Source organism: Homalodisca vitripennis, chromosome X, assembly GCF_021130785.1.
Source record: "Homalodisca vitripennis isolate AUS2020 chromosome X, UT_GWSS_2.1, whole genome shotgun sequence".
Classification (NCBI taxonomy): Eukaryota; Metazoa; Arthropoda; class Insecta; order Hemiptera; family Cicadellidae; genus Homalodisca; species Homalodisca vitripennis.
Window position 1 is genome coordinate 19,764,941 of NC_060215.1, and position 23,196 is coordinate 19,788,136.

Consider the following 23,196-nt stretch of genomic DNA (forward strand, 5'->3'; position numbering starts at 1 on the left):
GTTACAAAATGAGTTAAAAAGTACAAAAACTTAATAAATAACAAGAAATATTACAGTCAAAGGTATACATCGCAACAATAACAATGGGGTTAATATACAAAATAGTATTAATAATAATAATAATGTCAAAAGACAGATATGGTTGACAGACAATAAAGCAAATTCACTGCAGGTTGTTTTTTAATACATATTGAGGGATTTAGCTAGATAGCTATAAAAATTATAATAATAATAAACCAAATAAAATAAATAATTTACGGTATTAAGAATAACGAAATGAAATTTAAAGGAACAACAGTAAGAAACTTTATATGAATAACAAAAACATACTACGAAAACTTACCAACTAAATACACTTTAGGAGTCACAATAATAATGAACTTTGGAGAAAAAACGTCGATTGAAATCACAAAATAATATTCATAATAATAAATATATAAGAAACAAAACATAAAAAAGAACCTTGAACAATAAGAAACAAACCAGAGATATACCAAGAAGCCAGAACAAGATTAGATGTGACCCACATTGCACTGGATCACTTTTTAGCACCTCACTTAAAGAAATCCTCATAGAGATGTCATATCCAGATCTCTGAAGTCGTGAAAGGCTAGAGTTGTAAACCTAGCTGTTTGGAAGGTATCGTCTTCTGAAAATTGATCTGGACCGGGTGCCTTGGGGATTGGTGATGTCGATTTCGTTTAGGAGATCAGGACAATCAAATTAGGCTATTTACAAGTCTGTAGAGTGTGAGGATATCGAAGTACTTGTGTTTTAAATGCAATAGTAGGAGGTTGAAACGCTTCATGAAGTCATTCACAGGAACAGTGAGGTAGGTGAAACCCATCCGGCAGCCCACCGCCCTTACGAAATATGATTGGATGGACTCAACCATCGTGATGTGGTTTTACTGGTATGGTGACCAGATTACCGACCCCTGTTCCAATGTGGGTAGCACAAGTGCCTTGTAAAGGCCCATAAGAGGCCCAGGAGAGCCCTTTATTGGCGTCTAGTTTGTTTTCAGTGGTTGGTTGGTAATTGCAAGGTCTATTGTGTTATCTGTATTCGTTCATATTTTAGAGCTAGTGTTCATGGAGATCACACATTACCTCTTTTTATTCCTAACTTACGCTTGTCAAACGCTCTGGTATAGTTTTTAACATAGGTGTTAGTATATCGGGATGATAGTTATCCACCTGAGGAAGGGATCAGATTACAGATCTCAAAACTTATTAACACCAATTTCTCGCATCACTGAACGATGGAAAATGCCCTTGAAAATCCTTCATAACAGAATATTCTAGAGGGTTTCATCACGAATGTCTACTACCAATCGTGCGAGCAAAGGCAATACCATCATATTCCGAAATAGACTGGCAGGCTAGATTTAGAGAGGCCTTAGCAGTATTAATAAGAGTAAAAAGCACTTATAGTCAGTAAAATTAAGTATAAATAAATACTAAATAAATAAATAAGTAATTATAATAAAATCTAAATTTTTTTACTGCGACATAAAACATATTAAACCATTAACACCTTATTTTAGTCAAGTAGTACAGATAAACCCCTGACTCCTGGGGTTGAAAGTACGAGAAATATTTCTTTATTACCTTCAGTTTTACACGCGGCAGTCATTAAGTAGAGTACACGGTTCTCTAATCGTCGCTTGTGTCGACAGATTGCGTTTAAGGTTAGAAGGTTCACCAGCTTCATATATATTATGTATCAATTACACTGTTTGGAGCTTACAGAGATCATTGACTATGAACAAATCTATTCACTTTCTATAGTGATAAATTTGATCAAGTTCCTTATTTAAGCAATTTCAAAACACAGGAAGAGCGTAATTTCTTGTTGAAAATATCAAGGACTTAAAAATGTGCAGTTTCGATAACAGACGAATTAAAGTTCTAAACCCATTAGAAATTCTTAATTTACACATTGCGCGCTGATAAATATTTTCAACCTGATTGAGAAAATGTAGCTCAATGTCAATTGTGATTCCTAAGAATTTTCATCTTGATCAAGTCGTCATTAATACATTCCACAGCTTGATAGACGCCTGAAGGAGGTACCGGTACGGTAACAGAAGTTGAGTGCCGTCTGCATACAAATAAAGGGATCAATTAATTTGCAAGGTCAGCGATGTATAAGATGAATACCAATGGTGCCACAAACTAACCTTGAGGGACACCCATAATTTTCTAAATAACATTAGAGTAACCAAACTTTTCATTTTTTTGTCTATCCTTTACGTAAGAACTAAACGAATTCGTAAAACTGTCTGTGAACGTACAGATTTTTAATTTAGCTAGAAACTATTCAATTTTTACTCAGTAAAAAGCAAGAGAAAAGTCCAGTGTACTCCCATCTCTGTATACAGCTTATCCGTAATGCTCAATAAGGCCCATATAATGTTTAAAAACATTCTAAATCATATTGATTTTGACGGATAATGTTTTCTTCTTTACTGAAGGTCGTTAATTAATCAAGTACAACCTTCTCGAGAATTTTAGTTAAGTGAGGTAAAATTTATGTAGGTCTGAAGTGAAATACCAGGTGAGGATTTTTTATTTTGGGGATGGGTGTAATAACAGTGTGCTTCAAAACTGTTGGGTTAAATGGTTGTAAAGCAGATTTTAAGTAAGTAATTATATTTTGCTACAAAGCTGTTGCTTACTTGACAACGTTTATTTGCCACTCCAACCAATACCTGAAAACTGAGAAAATCACCAATAAAATTAAATATAAACTAAGTAGTACAGTTTACGACAATTCCAATACTTTCTCGATAACATGTTTGTGCCACTCGACCCAATACTTGATGGCCGTGCATGATATCAGTAATACAAAATAAACTAAGTAGTTACGTTTACGACAGTAACGATGCTTATTCAACAATATGTTTGTGACGCTCACCCCACACTTTATGGCCGATCAAACTATCAGTAATATAAAATATAAACTAAGTAGTTACAGTTTATGACAATGCCGATGCTTGCTTCCTAAATTATTTGTGCAAATCAACCCACTCTTGATGGCAGATCAAACCATCATCAAAATTAACTAAAAACTTAATAGTTACAGTTTACGATAGTGTGGATGCTTACTTGACAACATGTTTGTGGCGCTCTACCCAGTATTTGATGGCTGAGCGAACCATCAGTTCCTGTTTCTTGGTGAGACCGTTCGGGTTGAAGGATTGGCGGTTGAGGATACGAGACTCGTACCCATTGTAGTCTGGGGAGTTGGAGTAGAGGAAACTCCCTCGCATATCTACGTCATCTTCCTCTGCATCAACAGGCATAATACTTTATATCTTGCTTTTTTAAACAAACGTGGCTCAAAATGTGTTTTTAAGTGGTTTACTCCTTAACAACTTAAATATGAATTAAGAAATGTGACATCTAATAAGTTTCCAAACGGAGCATTTCACCAATAAGTCATCAAACAATAACCCTGTAATTTAAGTCATTATGAACTTATTACGAGTATATGAGCTAAATAAAAACACAAATACATCTGAGGAGATAATCCTTACTTACAAGTACATTAATAAAGTAATCTCAAGTATAGGACTATCATTTCAGGTTTAATTTGCACGTTTTTAATTACACTTGTTTCCTCACTGTGATGAAATTTACGAAGTATGAATATTATTTTTGATACAAAAATTAAAAGTGTTAGTAACATAATTTGCATACACTTGTAACAACAAGGTATAAAATATAGCGAGCAAACTGTAGCCAAAGAACCAACTATTATCTAAAGTAAAACTATGACTTGTGGACAATTAAAAGATTTGCCCATTTTAATAAGTAATATAATAATTATAAATTCAATATATGATCAGTTATTTTTATGGTTGTTAGTATTTCTGTTTTTAATAAAATAAAATACGATCAACCTTTGACTTTTGGTTCCCACAAAATATTAAACCCTAGTTAGTAATTCTAAGACTACAAACGGTAGAGTGTACCGTCAAAGCCCATGCGGCTTTATTGGATGTTTTATTCCGCCTTCTAAGGTAGAATAACGCAAGATAACGCCATTCAAAATCTGTTTGATATTTAAACCGTCCCTAGTACTGTGAAATACTCTAGTTCAACACTTCTTTTGTGGAAACTTTGCCAATAAGTCTACGTCACATGTAAGAGCAATCCGAGCCAAATCAATTTGCTTATCATGCTACAAGAAAAAAGGTACTCCTGAAACAACCAAGGACGATGATTTGTACAGTCTTAGCAACATTCTACACATGAAACTAAGGATGGAGGGAGAGAGGAGACATGCAGTATAAACCTGCAACGACCGGGGAGGATGATTTGTATAATTGTAGCAAGATAATAAACATGAAACTAAGGATGTGTTACGGGAGAGAGGAGACATGCAGTATACCCCTGCAACGACCGGGGAGGATGATTTGTACAATTGTAGCAAGATAATAAACATGAAATAAAGGATCGATTAAGGGAGAGAGGAGACTTGCAGTATACCCCTGCAACGACCGGGGAGCATGATTTGTACAATTGTAGCAAGATAATAAACATGAAATAAAGGATGGATTAAGGGAGAGAGGAGACTTGCAGTATACCCCTGCAACGACCGGGGAGCATGATTTGTACAATTGTAGCAAGATAATAAACATGAAATAAAGGATGGATTACGGGAGAGAGGAGACATGCAGTATACCCCTGCAACGACAGGGGAGCATGATTTGTACAATTGTAGCAAGATAATAAACATCAAACAAAGGATGGATTACGGGAGAGAGGAGACGTGCTGTATACCCCTGAAACCACCGGAGAGGATGGTTTGTACAATATTATTAAGATACTAAACAAGAAACAAAGGATGGCTTAAGGGAGGGAGGTCACGTGCAGTCAAACTAATTGACAAATGCGATCAAGTAAGCATTACTTTCCCAACAGTAATATCGAATTGCAAAACTGTAATATCGAAGGGGAATGAAAGCAAATACATATTGTTGTTTGTGTTGGTAAAAATGCACACCTTTGAGATTCACACGTAGTGTGTAACACGCATGTTATTCTAAGGTAAATATGAAAACTAGGCACCTTTATCTTCGTTACTTTACAGATTGGGAAGAGAACATAAAACATATTTCCCCTTAAATAATATTATTTTAAAAAAATATTATTTTATATTTAGAATAAAAAAAAATAGCATGCTGACATATTTCTTGGCGATCACATACGGTTCGCTATGAGAGGAATGTTTGAATCTGCTGATGAGACGCGGAACAGGTTTCCAGCATTCGGCACAACCGAGTCTAAGGCAGCACTGAGCTCCATCAGAGGTCTCATGATTTCCTTCAAGTGCTTCAGTTGCTCACAGGCGAAGATGGCGAATGAGCAGAAGATCACGTCAAGCAGGTTGCAGTGAACAAGGGTTAAAAGCACCCAGTACAACTGTTAACAGAGCAAAGTTTTTGTTTTTTAATATACAACATACTAGTTAATACACTGTTACATATGTAATAACTCAAACATATTTATTTAAAAAAATTACCATCCCATAATGAGACATCGGATATTTCTTCCAAAAAAAACATTACTTTGACTTATATTAAGACCGTATGGTATTCATTAAATAATAGTTTACTAATTTATCGATGTACACTGTCATTATATTTTTTTTAATTTGTAGTCTGTACAATCAAGTCTGGAAAATTTAAATTAAAGGAGAGTAAATTTTGTAAATTCTAAATTTTAAGCACAGCTCAGTGACTTCTAATTTATGAACTTTACGTAAAAGCTTAGAAACTAAGGAAAATAGAATGTTCTTTGTAACCCGTATTTTCTAATGCTACTAATGGATGAAAATAATTGATATCTAATAAAAATTTCCGGACATTGTTACAAATTCTTGAAACAGGTAGATTGTCATTACATACCAGCATAACGTTTAACAAATGAGAAGTTACTGAATTGGGCTTAAATTTACAATTTTTAGCTTTTCCATAAGGTTAATTAGGTATAGATTGTAAATAGTTAATTCTTACTTCTAAAACATTCAACTAGAGGTGACATCATTAATAAAAGAAAAAGTTAAACATCCGAGATTACTTAATGATTGTTGATGTCGCGACACACAACATTAGTATACTCCCTCTCTCATCAACCTTTATAACATTTGACACATCGACTTCCACTGACTGCGAATGCACTGGAACCAGACATTACCGCAACCATAATACAGTCTGGATTATCAGACCACACAGCTCACTTATGTAGGCTTGGCTATCAGAAAGAAAAATATGACTCAAACTCACCGACTACAACTGAGAAAAATATTGACATACTCTCAACAAAACCATGATATGATATTTATGACGTAGTTGATACTGAAACCACTAATCCAAGAAGAACTGCACATTGCCCTAGATATATCTTGACCACTAAGAAAAACGGGGCATAAAATAAAAAAGATCAATATGACAAGCAATCAGTTGCTATAACAACCTAGTTATATGTATCTCACAGCGCCCTAAAACATTATGAATTTGACAGGAAATAGACAAGATATATACGTTAAGTTGAGAAGAAGGAGGCTTATGACCAGACAGGATACGCGAACAATGCAGAGTTCATAGAAACATCTGATAATAAACCTAAATCACTAGGGAATCTCATTAATTCTGAGAGATAGTGAAATCAAATTATTCAGTCTCGTTTTAAACTAACTGTTAATAACAAAATTATAAACATTCCAACTGAAGTAGCTGAAGATCTCAACACGTACTACACCCAGATATCAAATATTGATCTGCAGAAGTCTCATCCACAACAGAAAAACAAGAGATTATTGAAAAGGCATCAACCAGATACTACACTATAAGTCCTCTCGTAAAAATTTATTCATCTGCCTTCCAAACTCAGAAATAGTTCAAAATCTGTAAATATGAAACCTAAAATATAGATAACGTAGTAGTGTGGATTAGTACTGAGCTAAAACTATAAAACACTGTGCTAAATAATTATTTCAAACCCCTCATTAGAATTATAAATAAATTCTCTTTAAAATACAACCCAAATAAAAAAGTACCACCATCAGAACCTAAAAATAATTGTCAAAATTAATGATATATTGGTTTTGAACAAGACTAATGAACCATTTTAAAAAACATAGCGTAATTTATACCATGATTGCGATCATGGGTTTCAGAAACAGAAACCAAGACTGCTATCATAAACCTATTAGATACAACTATTGACAATATTGATGACGAAAAATACGTGACGGCTTTACTCGACTAAAGCAAGGGTTTGGACCTTTTCGAGAACAGCCTTATCTCTGAACAATGTACATCATTAATAGTTAGAGATATTGCAATAGAATAAATTGTGAGTTATATGCAAGAACGATCTTAAGTTGTTGGGCTGCAGTACACCGCATCTGGACTTACAAAATCAAGTCAAATCCACAGCCAATCACAATAGGAATCCCTCAGGGATATGTGTTGGGCACTGTAGTATTTATATTGTGTACTATCGACTTTCTATCTTGCATAAAAAACTACAGCATTTACTGAAAAATGTATGCAGATGACACAAACCCTGTTTAAAAACGACTTTGCAGAAGAACTTTATTCTAACTCCTTGATATCTCTGCAGAATACCTTCATTTAGATTAAAAATAATGAACTAGCACTAAACCATGAGAACTAGCACAGGAAGTACACTTCAGTAAAAGAATAGGCAAAATATCAAGTACCCCTGATGGGATAACCAGGGGGTTATTTTAGACGGTACCTTTCACGGACAGAGGATGTAAATAACATCGCCAAAAACATCAGCTCTATGGCGTCTACCTTGATTGAATAAAATATATTGCAACCCAGTAAGCTGCAAAATCAGCATTAGTTGAATGTCATATGAGATACGGGTTGGTATTTTAAAGTAACTTCTCTGGAAACCTCAAAGTAAAACTCATGCTACAGAAGAAAGCAGTTAGCTGGCGTAGAATTTCACTTAGCATACTCAAACATCTATGAAACCATCTTACATGTAGAGAGGCTAAACCTACAAGCAAATGGTGTTGTCATCACCTAATTCCTCCAGTTCATCCAGTCAAAACATGATATCTCTTTTTTTTATTTTTATCGGCATATTTCGACCTCAATATGGACAGCCCATCCTTAGTGAAGAGATTTGAAACAGAATTTGCCAATAATAACACCCAAATATACAGGTAAGTTGGTAAGAACGGATCTGAATCATGATTGGCTAAAACCTACTCAATTACCAACTGGTACGATTAAAAAGATTACCAGTGACTTTTGATAGTTTAAAAGACGGTTATTTATTATCTGTAATAAGACAATCAGCTTTCTTCTAAGGCAATATTAAAAACTGGACACGTGAGTATAAGTACTAAGAAAAGCAATTTTTTTTATTATTCGTGTATTTTCTCTAATTACTCTTAGATAATACTCGCAGTCTAGTGTTATTAAGTTTTTTAAAGTTTTTATATTGCATATTTGATTTCTGTGTTCCGCTACAGATGATTTTATTCGTTATCGTGACGTTTTATAACCCAAATAATACTGTTAACCCAATGTATACTGTCACATCTGCAACAAATTTTGTAGGCTTCAGGCGTACACAGTGGAATTGTGTCACTGCAACTATCAAGCATAAATAATGAGCGTAAATAACACTTTATTGCAAATAAAAATGAGTATTATAAAAGTAGTCAACATATTTTGTTCTAAAGAGAACATTTATCTGTGTGGTATGCAGCGTACGGTCGAACTTAATTTGGTAAGTTGCCTAGTTAGTTGCCAGAAACAGGTGCAATTCTTTGCAATGGGCTCGGTCTAGTGGGTACCGCGTTCATCGCCTGATAACCAAGTCAAGGAACGTCGGGCGTGGCTGCTCCTCGGATGGGAGACCGCTAAGTGATCCCACTGAGGCAAAATCAGCCCACCTTCCGGGCTACTTCGGTGGCGGTTCGGAATTCCTGAGGCTGCTTTATAGCTCTAAATCCACCAAATAAGACATTCTTTGCTTCCTCTCACCTGGTACAGGAACGTGAACACGTAGGCCATTCCATCGTTGGGGTCCCATATGTAGTGAGCTCCAAACATGAGCCTTGGCACTTCGATGAGCACGGTCTCGTTAGGGTTGAGAGGGTCGTGGTAGGGTCGAACTGAGTCTCCTACGAAAGTGACTGAAGCCCAGCAGAACACAGTGGCCAGAGTCCCTATTCCGATGATGACTAGAAGTTTGCGCGTGCGCATCAAAGACGTGGTCCGATGCCGAGCGTTTGATTCGGCGAACAGTGGGTGCGAGTTCATCTTAAATATAAATGAGATATGCAATGTATATCCACTGTAATAAAGTAATAAAAAAGAGATGTGTGTTTACAGGAAAGTTAATTCATTAACATTAGGTTTTTCTGTACACATGTTGGGACATGAGTGGTGTACTGTTATGATAATGGGTTAGAGTAATTATAATAAGTAAAAACACTTCCTCACTCGTCCTCTTTTATAACACAGAAGTCTGAAACGAGTTATGTAAAACATGTTATTTATAAATATCATTTAAAAATATCGCAGGTGTACCACTGCTGTTCTAAATACTTGGAGATTAATTTTAAATCGTAATTAACACTAATACAATTCAAATATAAATAATTAATTGTTAGTAACTAGTATTCTAATAGTCTTCTTAGTTAATTGTGATGACAGTCCGATAGCATGGCAAATATATAAAGCATTACTGCTAAAACTGCACTTTGCAATACTTAATGTAGTTCAATCACTAAGTGTACTTGCTATTCAAAATTGTACCGACATTTTATCCTACTATAACTGGTTTAATCCTCGGACAGTACTATAGACGTTCGCCGTTGTGGGCCTAATAACTAAAAAAATGAAGAAAAATTCTTCTCTTATTAAAATATTGACCTAGCTAGTTTTCACAGTATTGAAACAATTGGATATGCAATATGCGATGAAATTACTTCTTGATTTTTATATAACTAGCGAGTGATGTTATTGTGAATTTTATAATTTCAGTTATGAATATTATAATGATTTAACTGTGGAACCAACACATTATATTTTGCTACTGTAATAATATTTTATTTGAATGTGACTTTCTTTGAAACCATCTTGTATACTTTACAAGCCAAAAACTACAGTATATTAAACATTATCGATCTTCGGAATTATAGTATGTGTAAAATTACAACTGTTACACAAACAAGAACAAATAAACAATATTTACTGGCCTTAACAGAAATTGATACAAGAGTACACGATAAACTGTGTGATTCAATATAATAGTTGGAAGAGCTTAATAACTAAAGGAACTGTGTTGGGTCGAGGAGAGAGTTAACAATGTTTCTCTGACGATGCTGGTGTTTAAGTAGATACGTGTCCGGGAAAAAGATGATAAGGTGAGGAGAGGTTGAGCCGCTAAGTATGTGTGGCACGTCGGCCAACCTGTTACCTTTGATGCCAGCCACTTGGAGAACTTATATTGCATTCTCCGACAAATAGAGCATTCTTACTCTCAAGCTTCCTTCTCTATATTACCTACTTATGCTTTATATTGGCAATCAACCTGACAATAAAATATTCAGAAATAAAACATTCTTACTACCAACTTTCCCTCTTTAATTTAGTTAATTAATATTCATATTTATGATGTTCCTAACCATAAAACATCTACAAAAAACATTTTAATCCCAAATTTCCTTCTTTATATTACCTACTTATTCTTCATATTGGTAATCAAGCTAACATTAAATACCACAAATCAAACATTTTAACTACCAAATTTCCTTCTGTATATTAAATACTTATTCTTTGTATTAAAAATCCACCTAACAATAAAATATTCACAAACTCTTGTAGTCTATGGGTCATTTTATATCATTCAGATAGTTAACTCACCATACATTTTACATAGTCGCAAGTAGAAAATTCTCACTTTTTTTTCTTTACTATTTTTACTACCAAGTTTTCTTCTCTAGATTACCTACTTATTCTTCATATTGATAAAACACCTCGCAATAAAATATTCATAACTCTTGTAGTCTATGGATCATTTTATATCATTCAGATAGTTAATTCACCATACATTTTACATAGTCGCAAATAGAACATTCTAGCTTTTTTTCTTTACTATTTTTACTACCAAGTTTTCTTCTCTAGATTACCTACTTATTCTTCATATTGATAATCTACCTCGCAATAAAATATTCACAAACTCTTGTAGTCTATTGATCATTTTATATCATTCAGATAGTAAATTCTCCATACATTTTACATAGTCGCAAATAGAACATTCTCGCTTTTTTTCTTTACTATTTTTACTACCAAGTTTTCTTCTCTAGATTACCTACTTATTCTTCATATTGATAATCTACCTCGCAATAAAATATTCACAAACTCTTGTAGTCTATTGATCATTTTATATCATTCAGATAGTTAATTCTCCATACACTTTACATAGTCGTAATCCAATTCAAAAATATAACAGTAAGAGCAAGATAAAATACAACACCCTTGTACATTTATAGCACTGTTTGAATAAATATGTTTGATTTATCTTGGATTTCAAACTTCCCCCCATACAACTGTGTGTGTGTGTGTGTGTGTGTGTGTGTTTTGCTTTTACAAACATTCCCATTTAAAAGATGATTTGATGTTCTTTGCTTACTATCTAATCTCAAGACTTATTAGCAATCATCTGTCTTCAAAAAGAGAAACTCCTCGACTTAAACACCTGAGTATGTAAAAACATACGGTGTGTTCCAAATTTTATGCAAACTGAAGGGATCTTGGAAACTAGATAAAATATATACATCCAATATTAAATGGGCCTAATTGTACGTAATAACCAGACCGACTAATTAATGTGGGATTATTGGTTTCTTCGTTCACTCGCTGCAATTAAAAAAACTTATTTTTGTCCAAACTTTTGAAATGCCACAGCTCTTTTATAAGTACCTATATTCAAACTTTTTTGCGTTAAACCTGCATGACATTTCTATTAGTTTTTAATCATTATAATTAAAACATTTTCAAGACCAGCAAATTTGAAATGTAGGATTAGAGTTGAGTATTTTTAATGCAATGACCCATTTTTTTACATAACCAAAAGCAAGGAGATTTCTTACTGATTTTAAAATACCATATATGTTAATACTTTCCTCGTGGTTTTCATCAAATCATTTATTAAAACACGTTTTTGTATTATAGTGAGAAGGGAATTTTCATTCTATCATTCAGATAGTTGGTCAACCTGAAAGGTCACTGCACACATTGTTGGAATCAGCTGCTCAGTAAAACATAGAAATTATCCGACAAGGTCAGTCTAAAAATTTCTGTTACTAACAATTATGTGATTGATTAAAACAATGTATTGCTAAATTCAAGTTGTATTGTATTTCATAATTTTATGAAATCTATACATCAACATATAAAATTAATGAATCAGCGTAGTTACATTTTAATGCAACTAAATTTATTACTAATATTATTGAGTTAGTAACTCAATTGTTTTATGTAATAGGGATGTAAACGTAACGACTACGATTTCAATACAGCGTGTTACTCTACGCGTATAAACCTTGTTGGAGATTTATTGCCAAATACAAACTACCCAATTGTTGCAAGTGCTGTGGACGTGAGGGCCAGCGGACTTTTATTAGTTACAGTAAAATAAGCTGTACTCAAATTTAATTTGTTTCATTGTATTCATACGAAGGCTTTTCTTTTTAGTTTTTTTTTATTTTAAATTATGACACAATTTGAAACTAACATGCTTTTTTTAATCAATTACAAAAAGTGTCAGTATTAAGTATTTTTAGGTTGACCTTGTCTAATAATATCTGTTTTATTACACCGCTGATTCCAACAATGAGTCCAGTGAAATATCAAGTCAAATCCACCAACTTGTTTTTATGAATCATTTGATGAAAACCACGAGGAAAGTATAACATAAATGGAGTTTTTAATAAGAAAACATTTCTTTCTTTCTATTAAGTACAAATTGGGCCGTTGCATTAAAAAAGTTTACTCGAGGTCTAAACCTCATGCTTGCTGGTTTAAAAGATTATCAATTATAATATTTAAAAAGTAGAAGAAATTTCATACAGATTTGATGTAAAAACGCTACAATACCGGTACTAATAAAAGAGGCGAAACCGTTTGAAATTTTTGTCCAAAATTAATTTTTCAAGCCAATGAGTGAACAAAGCAACCAATAAACTTAATCACATTAAATTGCTGGTCTTGTTCTTACGCACGATCTTGTCCATGTAATCTTTGGCAAGTACCTCTTATAGTCCTCCATATCCCTTCAGAGTGCATATAATTTCTAAAACATATAAATAAAATAATATGCTATCCACGAAACCCTTTACTGACTCGCTTTTCTTAGAAAACCTCAAGGCAATCAATCATCTGTTTCCAAACGAGAATAGTAACAACGTTTACACAAGCACAACAAGACAAACACCTTATGTTACCTTGTTATGTTAGCACAAGGTATTCAACATAGTTTTTACTTAACACATACTCTCCTCCTAATCACCTGAGTATATAATAGGATTCAGACATTACTTTTATTGTCATTTTTATATTTTTTGTTTGTTTTCATTTTACCCTCACGGTTCAATTAGACGCTACATTTATAAGTCAGATCACTTAGAAGGCGCCTGTGGTAGTTTATGTTCGTGTCTCAAACATATACACAAACAAGAACACTGGCCAGTATGTGGGTACCCAGAGTTTGTGTGTTGACCCGGCACCCCTACACAAACATTATCACACAACACATCATCGACGTTGCACCACTGTCAAGAGCAGACATGCAAATGTAAACTGCCGCTAGTTCCGTACCCGGTACCTTTCACTAAAATACTTATACTTTTTTCATGTGACTTTTCCAAATTAGTGACACAATCTAAGTAATATGACTTTATACGTTGTCCAACAGAGACTTTTTAGTTGAGTTACTACAAATGTATATAATTTCCCTTTTGTGCGTCTGTTCTTAAATAATTAATGTATTTTTAAACTTAAATTTTAAATTACACCAGTCCGTAATGATGCTTTAATATGTACTGAGGTCAGTACTCTAGCTGTGATTCAGGGAGTAAAACGATGGTACTGTATTTATACCTTACACAGCTTGTCAACCTCATTGTGGCTTGCACTAATATTTTGTTTGTTTTATGTAATTCATGACGAATTTGAATTACTCTATAAACGTGTTCTTGACATACCGCATTTTCAATGATGCAAATAGGTTAAAACCATCCTGAACCATGAAGCAACAGCAGGGTGCACTAATTGGTATTTAGTTGGTTCATACCTTCCAATAGAACCTATAATGGGTACAGCAATAACCGATGCGTCACTTTAATATGGTCAATTCAATGGTTGTCCTGGAGCGACACATCACTAACCACAAATGCCGATATATTGTGGTGGAGGGGTGCATCGGTAGGTATAGTCTACTGCGGGGAAAGACTGTTGGAGTGGGTGGAGCTCTCTTTTTATTAAATGCTCGGATATAAGGGAGTGCTGTCCCCTGCCGACTTTGACTGGAAAGGCTGGAACAGAACTAACCTTCTCTCTTATATATATACACGATGGATATCGGCACGATGCGGCCCCTACTACAACCTGTGTCCTGTCACTCTTCTCTCTCTGTTGCGAATGTCCTTTTAGGACGGAGTGCAATGAGCGGTCAACTCCCGAACCAAACTGGTTCGACAGGAAGAGTTACATTTGTAACAAAGCTAACGTGTACAGTACTATAGGGGAAATGTCTATAATAATATAAGTGTCTATAATATAAGTAGCTACCCTTCTGTTTTAGAAACAAGCAGATATATCCAGAAAACGTGTTACCAGAAGAAGTGAATTTAGACTCGATATTCACTATATTAAGTGGATGGGCTGAATAAAAATCAATGCATTACCTTCTTATCCCAGCAGAAGAGTAATCAATAGAGGTAAATAAAATATCAATTGAAGTATAGAAAGAAAAAGAAAAAATTCGCATGTTGCCAACGTTTCATATTTTATTTAGAAGTACTGATAATGAGACTTATTACAAGATGGGAATGATATATTCATAATGAGTAAGTGTGCTCTAGCTTATAATATTGTAATATTAATTTTGGGAAAGATATTAAGATAACCCAACAGGGATCACTTCTGGCTGGCTAATACCTTCCAGTTGAACCTACCACTGGGCGCAACAAAAACCGATGTGTCACTTAAATCTGGGCAACCTTGTGGATGTCCAGGAGCGGCACATCACTGACCGCAAATGTCGAGATTCTGGGGTGCAAGGGTAATTCGATAGGTCTAGTCTACAGCGGGAGATGACTGTTGGAGTTTGGTGGGGTTCGTTCCCTAACTATCAAAGGTTCTTGCTAGCCAAGGGTGTGTCCCCCTGCCTGCTTCGACTGGAGAGGCTGGTTCAGAGCTTGCCTCCCCTTCTTCCGAGGTGGCATGACTTTGAGGTTAGTGCCCTAATTTTTCCTTATTCCTCATGGATTCTGATAGGAGGCGGCCCCTACTCCCTAACCTTACCCATCCTGAATATTCTGTCACTCCGGAAGCAGCGCTAAGACTAATATAAGACTAAGTGCAATTTATAAGCTTCTTGTCCTAAGAGTACAGAAAAAAGAAACAAATTTAGTTTGGTCATCTTTTGCAGGAAATAATATTACCATAACCATTAATATGCTTTGGTGAGTAATCTCATTACCTAATATTTTTAATCTTCTGGTTAAGCTATAAATCTATGTGTCGTATTTCAACTGTTTCGAAATAATGCCATAGCTACCAGTAGTAACATAATATCAAATATTATTGTTGGCAGCAAAGCCAGGGGCGAGACGAAACAATAATTGAGTATTGTCTTTGGTGTTTTGTTCGTTTACTTAAGGGCAATGGGAACTGCTAATTGAACTTACAGTAAATACGATGCATTTCCAAATATATATTTCACAATTGGTTATTAATTTGATGAGAATTAGTGAATGTTTCGCGTAGTAAAGGACGTAAGTCTATAAAAATCACTAAAACTAAGTATTAGCATAATTAAATATTTTTAATTTCTTCAATTATGACGGAACCTGTAATTGAAGGTTTAATGACTTAGGGACGAGGAAACGGAACGAAGGGTTTTAGGAATAACATTTTAATAACCAATTTACATTTTACAGTAGAGCAAGGACGTACACAATACGTACTCCAAGGAATATTATGAAATCTGTACATAGTTCATATTGAATGGTTTGGCATTCTTCTAAAATGACACACAGTATAGTTGTAATGAAATAAAAGTATTAGAGTACAATTTTATTTTAAACCTTCAACCTGTAACTACAAGGTATTGTGTTAAAAAATATATATATAATACCATGAACTTGTCTAATATTTCCCTAAAAAATATTAAATTTTAGAGAAAGAAACTACTGTGACACCCAGACAGATGTTTATGTAATTAAAAACAAGATAAATGACGGTAAAAATTACTCGTGTGTTACGACTTGACGTTCAATCTCCAGTTACATCCGCATTACAAACACAAATTCAAGTTAACGGGTGTAATCAAGTTAATCCCCAGAACACATGGCGCTTTCAAGTCATTCCCCTGGAGATTATTTTTTCCAGGACGAGTTACTAGTGTGATAAACACAATGTTGAGGCATAATGTATTTCTTCTAATGATAATCCACTGCTGAAATAAATATTTGAAGATACATTCTAGTCATTAATTCAGTTTGGGACTATAGTTAATAATTTGATTTTGAATTAATAATATGTTTCGCAGTTTGAAAGATCAAAGACTTGAAGACAATAATTAAATCTAGAGTTAGTAAATCAAACTCCCTCCACTTTACAGTAAGATTAAAGTAAGTTGTACACTATTATTAAAATGCTGAAGAATGTATTCTTAAATTTTTGAAATAGGCGTGATTGTTTCCTTCTCTTTTTAAAAATCTAAACGCATTTAGTTAGTTTTGAGTCCATCGAGAATATGAAAAAACATTTTCCTGCATATTATGGATTATTATTATTATGCAAACAGCGTAACGATTATATAACACTTTTATATAATCTCTAAATGTACCCCAATTACTTTAAAACTCAAGGTCACCAACGTTTATTGTCATTTAGTTAAGAAGAGTTGTTTATTTTACTTTAAAATAAAATATACTGTAAATATTTGGAAGGCATGCATACGTGTGGAAGGCTCTGAACTGATAGAGAATAACACAATAGAAAACTGTAACTCTGCTTCAGAAAACGGCCTTTGTATCAATGATCAGTGAAGCATCACACAAGAATATTGATGAAAAAGATGGGATTAAAAACTAACAATTCACAATCCAACTACGTCTAATCTCAAATAAAAGAATAAAAAACTCGTGAGCTAAAATGGACTAAAGTGGGTAGGAATATAATTTCAGCTCGTCCCTCAGAGTCAATTATCCTGGCATTTTCGCGATTGTTAGAGAAAATGTTTATGTCATCAGCATAAAGTCGGAGGCTTCAATTTAGGATGGATGTTACAACATTACATGCAGCAAAACAGAGGGTTGAAATTGGACCCTTCAGGCACTCATGAACAGGGTACGAAACTGTCAGAATACACTTCACCAAGTTATACCCTGATTCTTTTTTCCAACACGTAAGAATCCAATAAAGGGAAACCTCTTCAAAAGAACCGGGTGTAGGTGTATACACAGTGGGAAGCCCAGGTAGATAGTATCAACTACTACGCTAAGTGCAAAAACTATATAAGTCTGTGGCATCCGAACGATTTCCCATGAAGCCGCGTTGATGGGGAGAGATAAAGTAGCAAAGTGATTTATTAAAAATGTACTTTATTTATTTCAAATATTTTTTGTGTAACCACCACCCGGAAAACTGTGCTAAATTTGATGAAGTTCGGGGATTTTTCCATTCCTAATGGAAAAAGTTTTGTTCATTATACGACCACAGGAGATGTAATACCGGATTTTCTTTTAATAACGAATGTAAGAATACTGTCATTCACACAGGCCGGACGAGTTTTAAATTCTTAACAGCAGAACAGTTTCAACCGATGTGAGGAGACTGTCAATTTTGAAACAACAAGAATTTTACACTGTCATCAATATTTATAGCAGGAATAGACGGATAGTTTCCCGAAATTAGTCAAAAATTCCAGAATGTTGACGTTTATTATTCAAGTAGTTTTGCGCCATTTCTAAAATACTCTCTTATCCACGGATATAGATGTTCTTTTACCACTCTGCACAGAATTGAATACTACTAATACAAAAGTTACTTAACTCCTATTAATAGGACTCTTTTTTTCAAAGTTAAAAATATTTTTACCTGGTGTCGAATTAAAGATCATACAGAATGAAAAGGTTATAGTCAGTATATCCCTAAATAATCACAATAAAAACATAACTGCTATAGATCATTTCTTTGAAAATCCGCATGTTAGACATCCACCAACACAGAAGATCTGTAATTGTTGATTAAGAGGAGAACAAATGCAACATACACTCAATGTTAACTTAATGCAACATTGTCTATAACCATTTGAAAGAGATATATTTTTTATTTTATGGTACAAATTATAGAATAACGTATTAATGTTGGAATTTGAAAGTTAAACACAAATTTAGTTTCAGAGCTGCAATAACGGGAGTTATTTGACAGTTTAGCCTGTTTATTCCTTCGTTTATACAATATAAAGCAAATCATTTACAAATAATAATTACTTCCAGCGTTTATGTCGTAAAGATTTTTTGGCACTTTTCAACAGAACTAAAATTATAAAAATTCGTAAGTTAGGAATGGTGTCAATTTTATTCTTTCGTGTGAAACTAAATTTTCATAGTCCCTACTGAACTGGTTAAAAAAAACCTCTACAAAGCATCCAAAGTGAATAATCTATGCCAGCCTTCGGTTATTCCACAGTCTTCACTACCTCCTTCCAAAGTTTTAATATTCTTATGTAAAGTAAATTAAGTGTTATGTATCAAAATTTGAGAGATTTAGGAGATTTAGTTGCAATCTTAGTAATAAAATCAAAACATGCATTTTAATCTCCTTGAATAAAATGTGTATTAGACGTCTAAACAAATAATGTTCACCTGGTTTTTAGTAAATGACAACAATTTGTTATTGATGAAGACAGGGAAACAAAGAAGGGCAAAATGAGATTCCTGATTTTGCATTATATATTACGTACGTATTTAAAGCTGTCATAGCAGATAAACCACAGACATAAAAGATTTGGTAGAAAATATTACATCCTAAAGATTTAAATCCTAAATCCATGGTTTTACAATTAAGTCACTAACAAGCCATGGTGAGCAAGTGGGGTTAAGCAATGTAAGTGGTTATTATGCAATGGTTTGTTTGTGATACGCAGATAGCTTTGTAAACACTGAGGCAGCTTCCACTATTCTAACGACCAACCCCGGCATATCGTTAGCGCATAATGCAATCAGCAACACGATCTACTGGACATGCCAGTTAATCTAGTTGATGGCGGCAACAATACGTAAACTTTTGCTATAACCATGTGTAGTGACGCTCCGTTGTTACGTTCAAAATACTTTATCGTAGGAATGGCTGTTTAATGAAAATCTCATTTTACGACTTTTCCGTCAGAAATAATAATTCCCGTACGGCTTTCACGAAATTTCGGAACTTTCACGTCAACATTTTTGTCTTCATCTTTTTCATTTGACCATATGGTTCAGTTGCAGTGACTTTTTAAATTTTTTAAAGTCACCATCAGTCCAGTGATAGATAATAAGAAGTGACATATCCTATGAAGAAGTATGTCGAAATCAGTCTACGTCCATTGTTTGAAGTTTGCTTTTGACGATGGAAGGGTTGTGAAGGAAACAGGATTTTTCCGGACATTTACCGTCGTTCAGTGATACAAAAAAATCAGTTAAAATACGTTTCGAAATCTTTAATCTGATCTCTTCTTCAGGTAAATTACTAACCTAACAGAAAATTAAAAACTAGGTTTAAATAAACAAATCATATCAGGACATTGTGACACGTAAGTCAGGAATCACAACCACCATGTTCTGTGTCAACTTCACTAACTCTAAAACATGCACTTAATAAAAAGACTAAACACAACTACAGAGAATACAGGTCACAATAGCTCTGTTCACCAAGCAACCACCTACAACTGACCAGAGGCCAAAAGTAAATGGCAATCGTCACGGCAGAAACAAGATTGCGGCAAAAAAGAAGGGAACAGAGGTGGGCATTTTTTTATTTTTATTTTTATTAATTGGTCCATGCTAGATTGTATTTTTACCTAGTTTGTAATTATGTGTTAGGTTAGTTATTTACCTGAAGAAAAGATCAGATTGCAGATCAGGAAAGTGCATTTTACTGATTTTTTTGTATCACTGGATGATGGCAAATGTCCGGAAAAATCCTGTTTCCTTAGTTTTCGTCCTATACAAGTACAGTAATACATACGCGGCTCTTTAAATTATTAACAAGAGTTTTCCAAAATGAATCTTAAAACTACAAAGTCTGTGAAGATGATGTTGAAGTGGGTATTAAATATAGAAAAGCTGTATTACAAGCAGTATATACGGAATACATCCTTACAGTTTTAAGATACTTGAAACATTATCTAATCTCCTTTTTTCACTTGTGTAATAATTTAACTGGCGTATATTTAAAGATTTATAAAATCAATTACATATTTAAAAAACCCATCAACCCTAATACTACGCATCCTTCTATTTTAGACGAAATTCTACAAATAAAAATAATACCTGGTATTTTTAATTTTATTTCAAATTTTTGTGAGGTTTCAAAATAAACGTTTTCCACTACCCTAGACATAGAAGTCTGGTGGGTTTTCTAGTATTATATAAATAGTTTCTTGTTTATAAATACTTTATCTAAAAAAGTACACTGAGTACTACGAGTATGTATAACTATGAGAGTAATCCTATCATTTGTAGGCTGTTGTGTACAACCACAGAACTTAATTACACTTCCTAAGGCTCATAACCTAAGTTATAATTGGCGTGAATCACCGGCCTTGCATTGCTTTACAACGCGTTGTACCTAAAGTTTAACAACTTCATTAAAGTTTAACACTTTGTCTAATACCAAAGGTTAACACAGGTTACTGGTTCAAGTTTATGGATATATGGTTCTGCACGAATAAAATATACATAGAAGGTAAAATACGAGTAAATATAGTGAGCAAACAAATTTTTCATAAAATAATGTTTAAGAATTTAATTTAAAAATTCATTTGTACCTTTACAACAAAATCATCATTTAATACTTTTCTGTGGAAATCCACACGAAGCTTCAGAAACGTTCTGGCTTGCTTAGACTAAATACTTATATCTTAATAACTGGCCAAGGTGATCTGTAAATGTATGTATTGGGAGCCGATGTACTCTCATGCTGAATTGATCAAATAGCTTGCGATAAATTCCTCGGAAGTTAAACTATTATCAAAAAAAATTCTATTAACATGTTCTAAAGAAATCCTTTTAAACTTTCTTCAAAATAGGAAAAAGATTTGATACTTTACTGTTTTAATTTGTATTTTATCCAAATGTTTAGGAAAAACACGTATGCATGTATGTTTAAATATCTTCATCTATGATTTAATATAATAGTTATATTATAAGTTATTAGTTTTTATATGGTGAACGATACACGTTGTTTATACATTTATTGTATAACATTCGTTACAATCAATATTTTGAACAAAATACAGCTCTAGTTTAACTTTCGTACAAACAAATAAAAAGTTACATATATATATAAATATAAACTACGCCTGATCGGGTTATAATATTAATTTTTATGGTAGATCAAAAAAGCGTGGTGGGACATAAGCTTATAGAGTATAGCTCATTTGAACAACATGATCTTATGGGAGACTTTATGAGATGTGAGTTGGTATTTGAGACAATTCTTTCATTTCCATGAAACAATTAAAGTCAATTTAAAGCCCTGTTCGTAGTTTTAAACATAATTCATGAAGGTTGAATAATTAAACTGTCTTAAGACAATGCCTTTAATATATCTCTGTGTAAAACCTCAAATATCATTGAGTGATTTCTGACGTTTCGATTTGAGGTCAAGTGGGGTGAAGTCCAGAGATGGATAAGAAAAGTGGGAATGCATATAAATGCCAAGAATATAATCAGAAATTTTAGATACATTTTTATAGGTAGCTAATAAGATTTCCTATTATTAGGAAATATACGGGCTGTCAGTATTTCCATTCGAATATAAATTTGTTGAAACCGTTACTATGTAAAACTTATAAGGAAAATTTTAAAACGTCAAGCTTCATCTCTCAGTAACTAAGAAGTTTGTCTGAATTAAATTATTTTGGTGTTTTAATTCCTACATTTTTATTTAAATTTTTAAAGTTGTAAAAATCTTCTATTGGCTTTTACCGACGAGGTAGGATTATAATGTGGACAGTTTGAATTTAAATCTGTTCGGAGATTTATTGATAAATCAGTTATGGATACTGGCCTAATTTGGCTTACTAATTTTACGTCTTATACAATTAGTTAACAAATACAATATTCTTTAACCTACTTAAATGGCTTATGGTGTATTATCGACGATAATCATCGACAACTGAAGAAAAAAGATTTATATCTAATCAGTACTGAAAAAGGAGTTTAACCTTGAAAATTTAAGACACACCGGAAAAAAGCAATTTGTGATAAGTATTGGAAACAATGTTTTAAACTCATAAAACTCATTCATATATAGAAGTTAAAACTGTTACGCACAAACTAAAAAATATACAACATTTCTATATGATTAAATATTAGACGCAATAATTTGTAACTTATTTTTTTATTAATTTATAGCTCTGAACCTATAAGTAAGATGACATCTCAATTTAACCATACGAAGCAAATTGCTAAAGCATAAAATAGCATATATAGCTAGGGGACTGTGGAGACATTAAGGCCGTCGTATCGAAACGGTCAATCTTCTCCATAAATATTTGAGGTCAAGTCCAAGTTATTGGTATGGGCAGTCGCGACCATCTGTTCCGGGAAATGGATTTTCAATACCGCACACAGCTCTCTACATTTGATTCTAAACTGGAGTTGCATTCTATTGGCCAAGAGTAATCATATGTT

The 23,196-nt window shown here is 33.5% G+C and overlaps 1 protein-coding gene across 1 annotated transcript in view; it reads right to left on the reverse strand.

Annotated features, from left to right (window-relative positions):
- LOC124368752 (odorant receptor coreceptor) overlaps positions 1 to 23,196 on the reverse strand; it is a 45,217-nt gene that overhangs the window by 17,113 nt on the left and 4,908 nt on the right. Inside the window, exons 2-4 of the mRNA XM_046826096.1 lie at positions 9,044 to 9,322; positions 5,219 to 5,432; positions 3,111 to 3,291 (exon numbers count right to left, since the gene is read on the reverse strand). Of these exons, the coding sequence (XP_046682052.1) occupies positions 3,111 to 3,291; positions 5,219 to 5,432; positions 9,044 to 9,322 (674 nt within the window). The remainder of the gene's footprint in view (positions 1 to 3,110; positions 3,292 to 5,218; positions 5,433 to 9,043; positions 9,323 to 23,196) is intronic.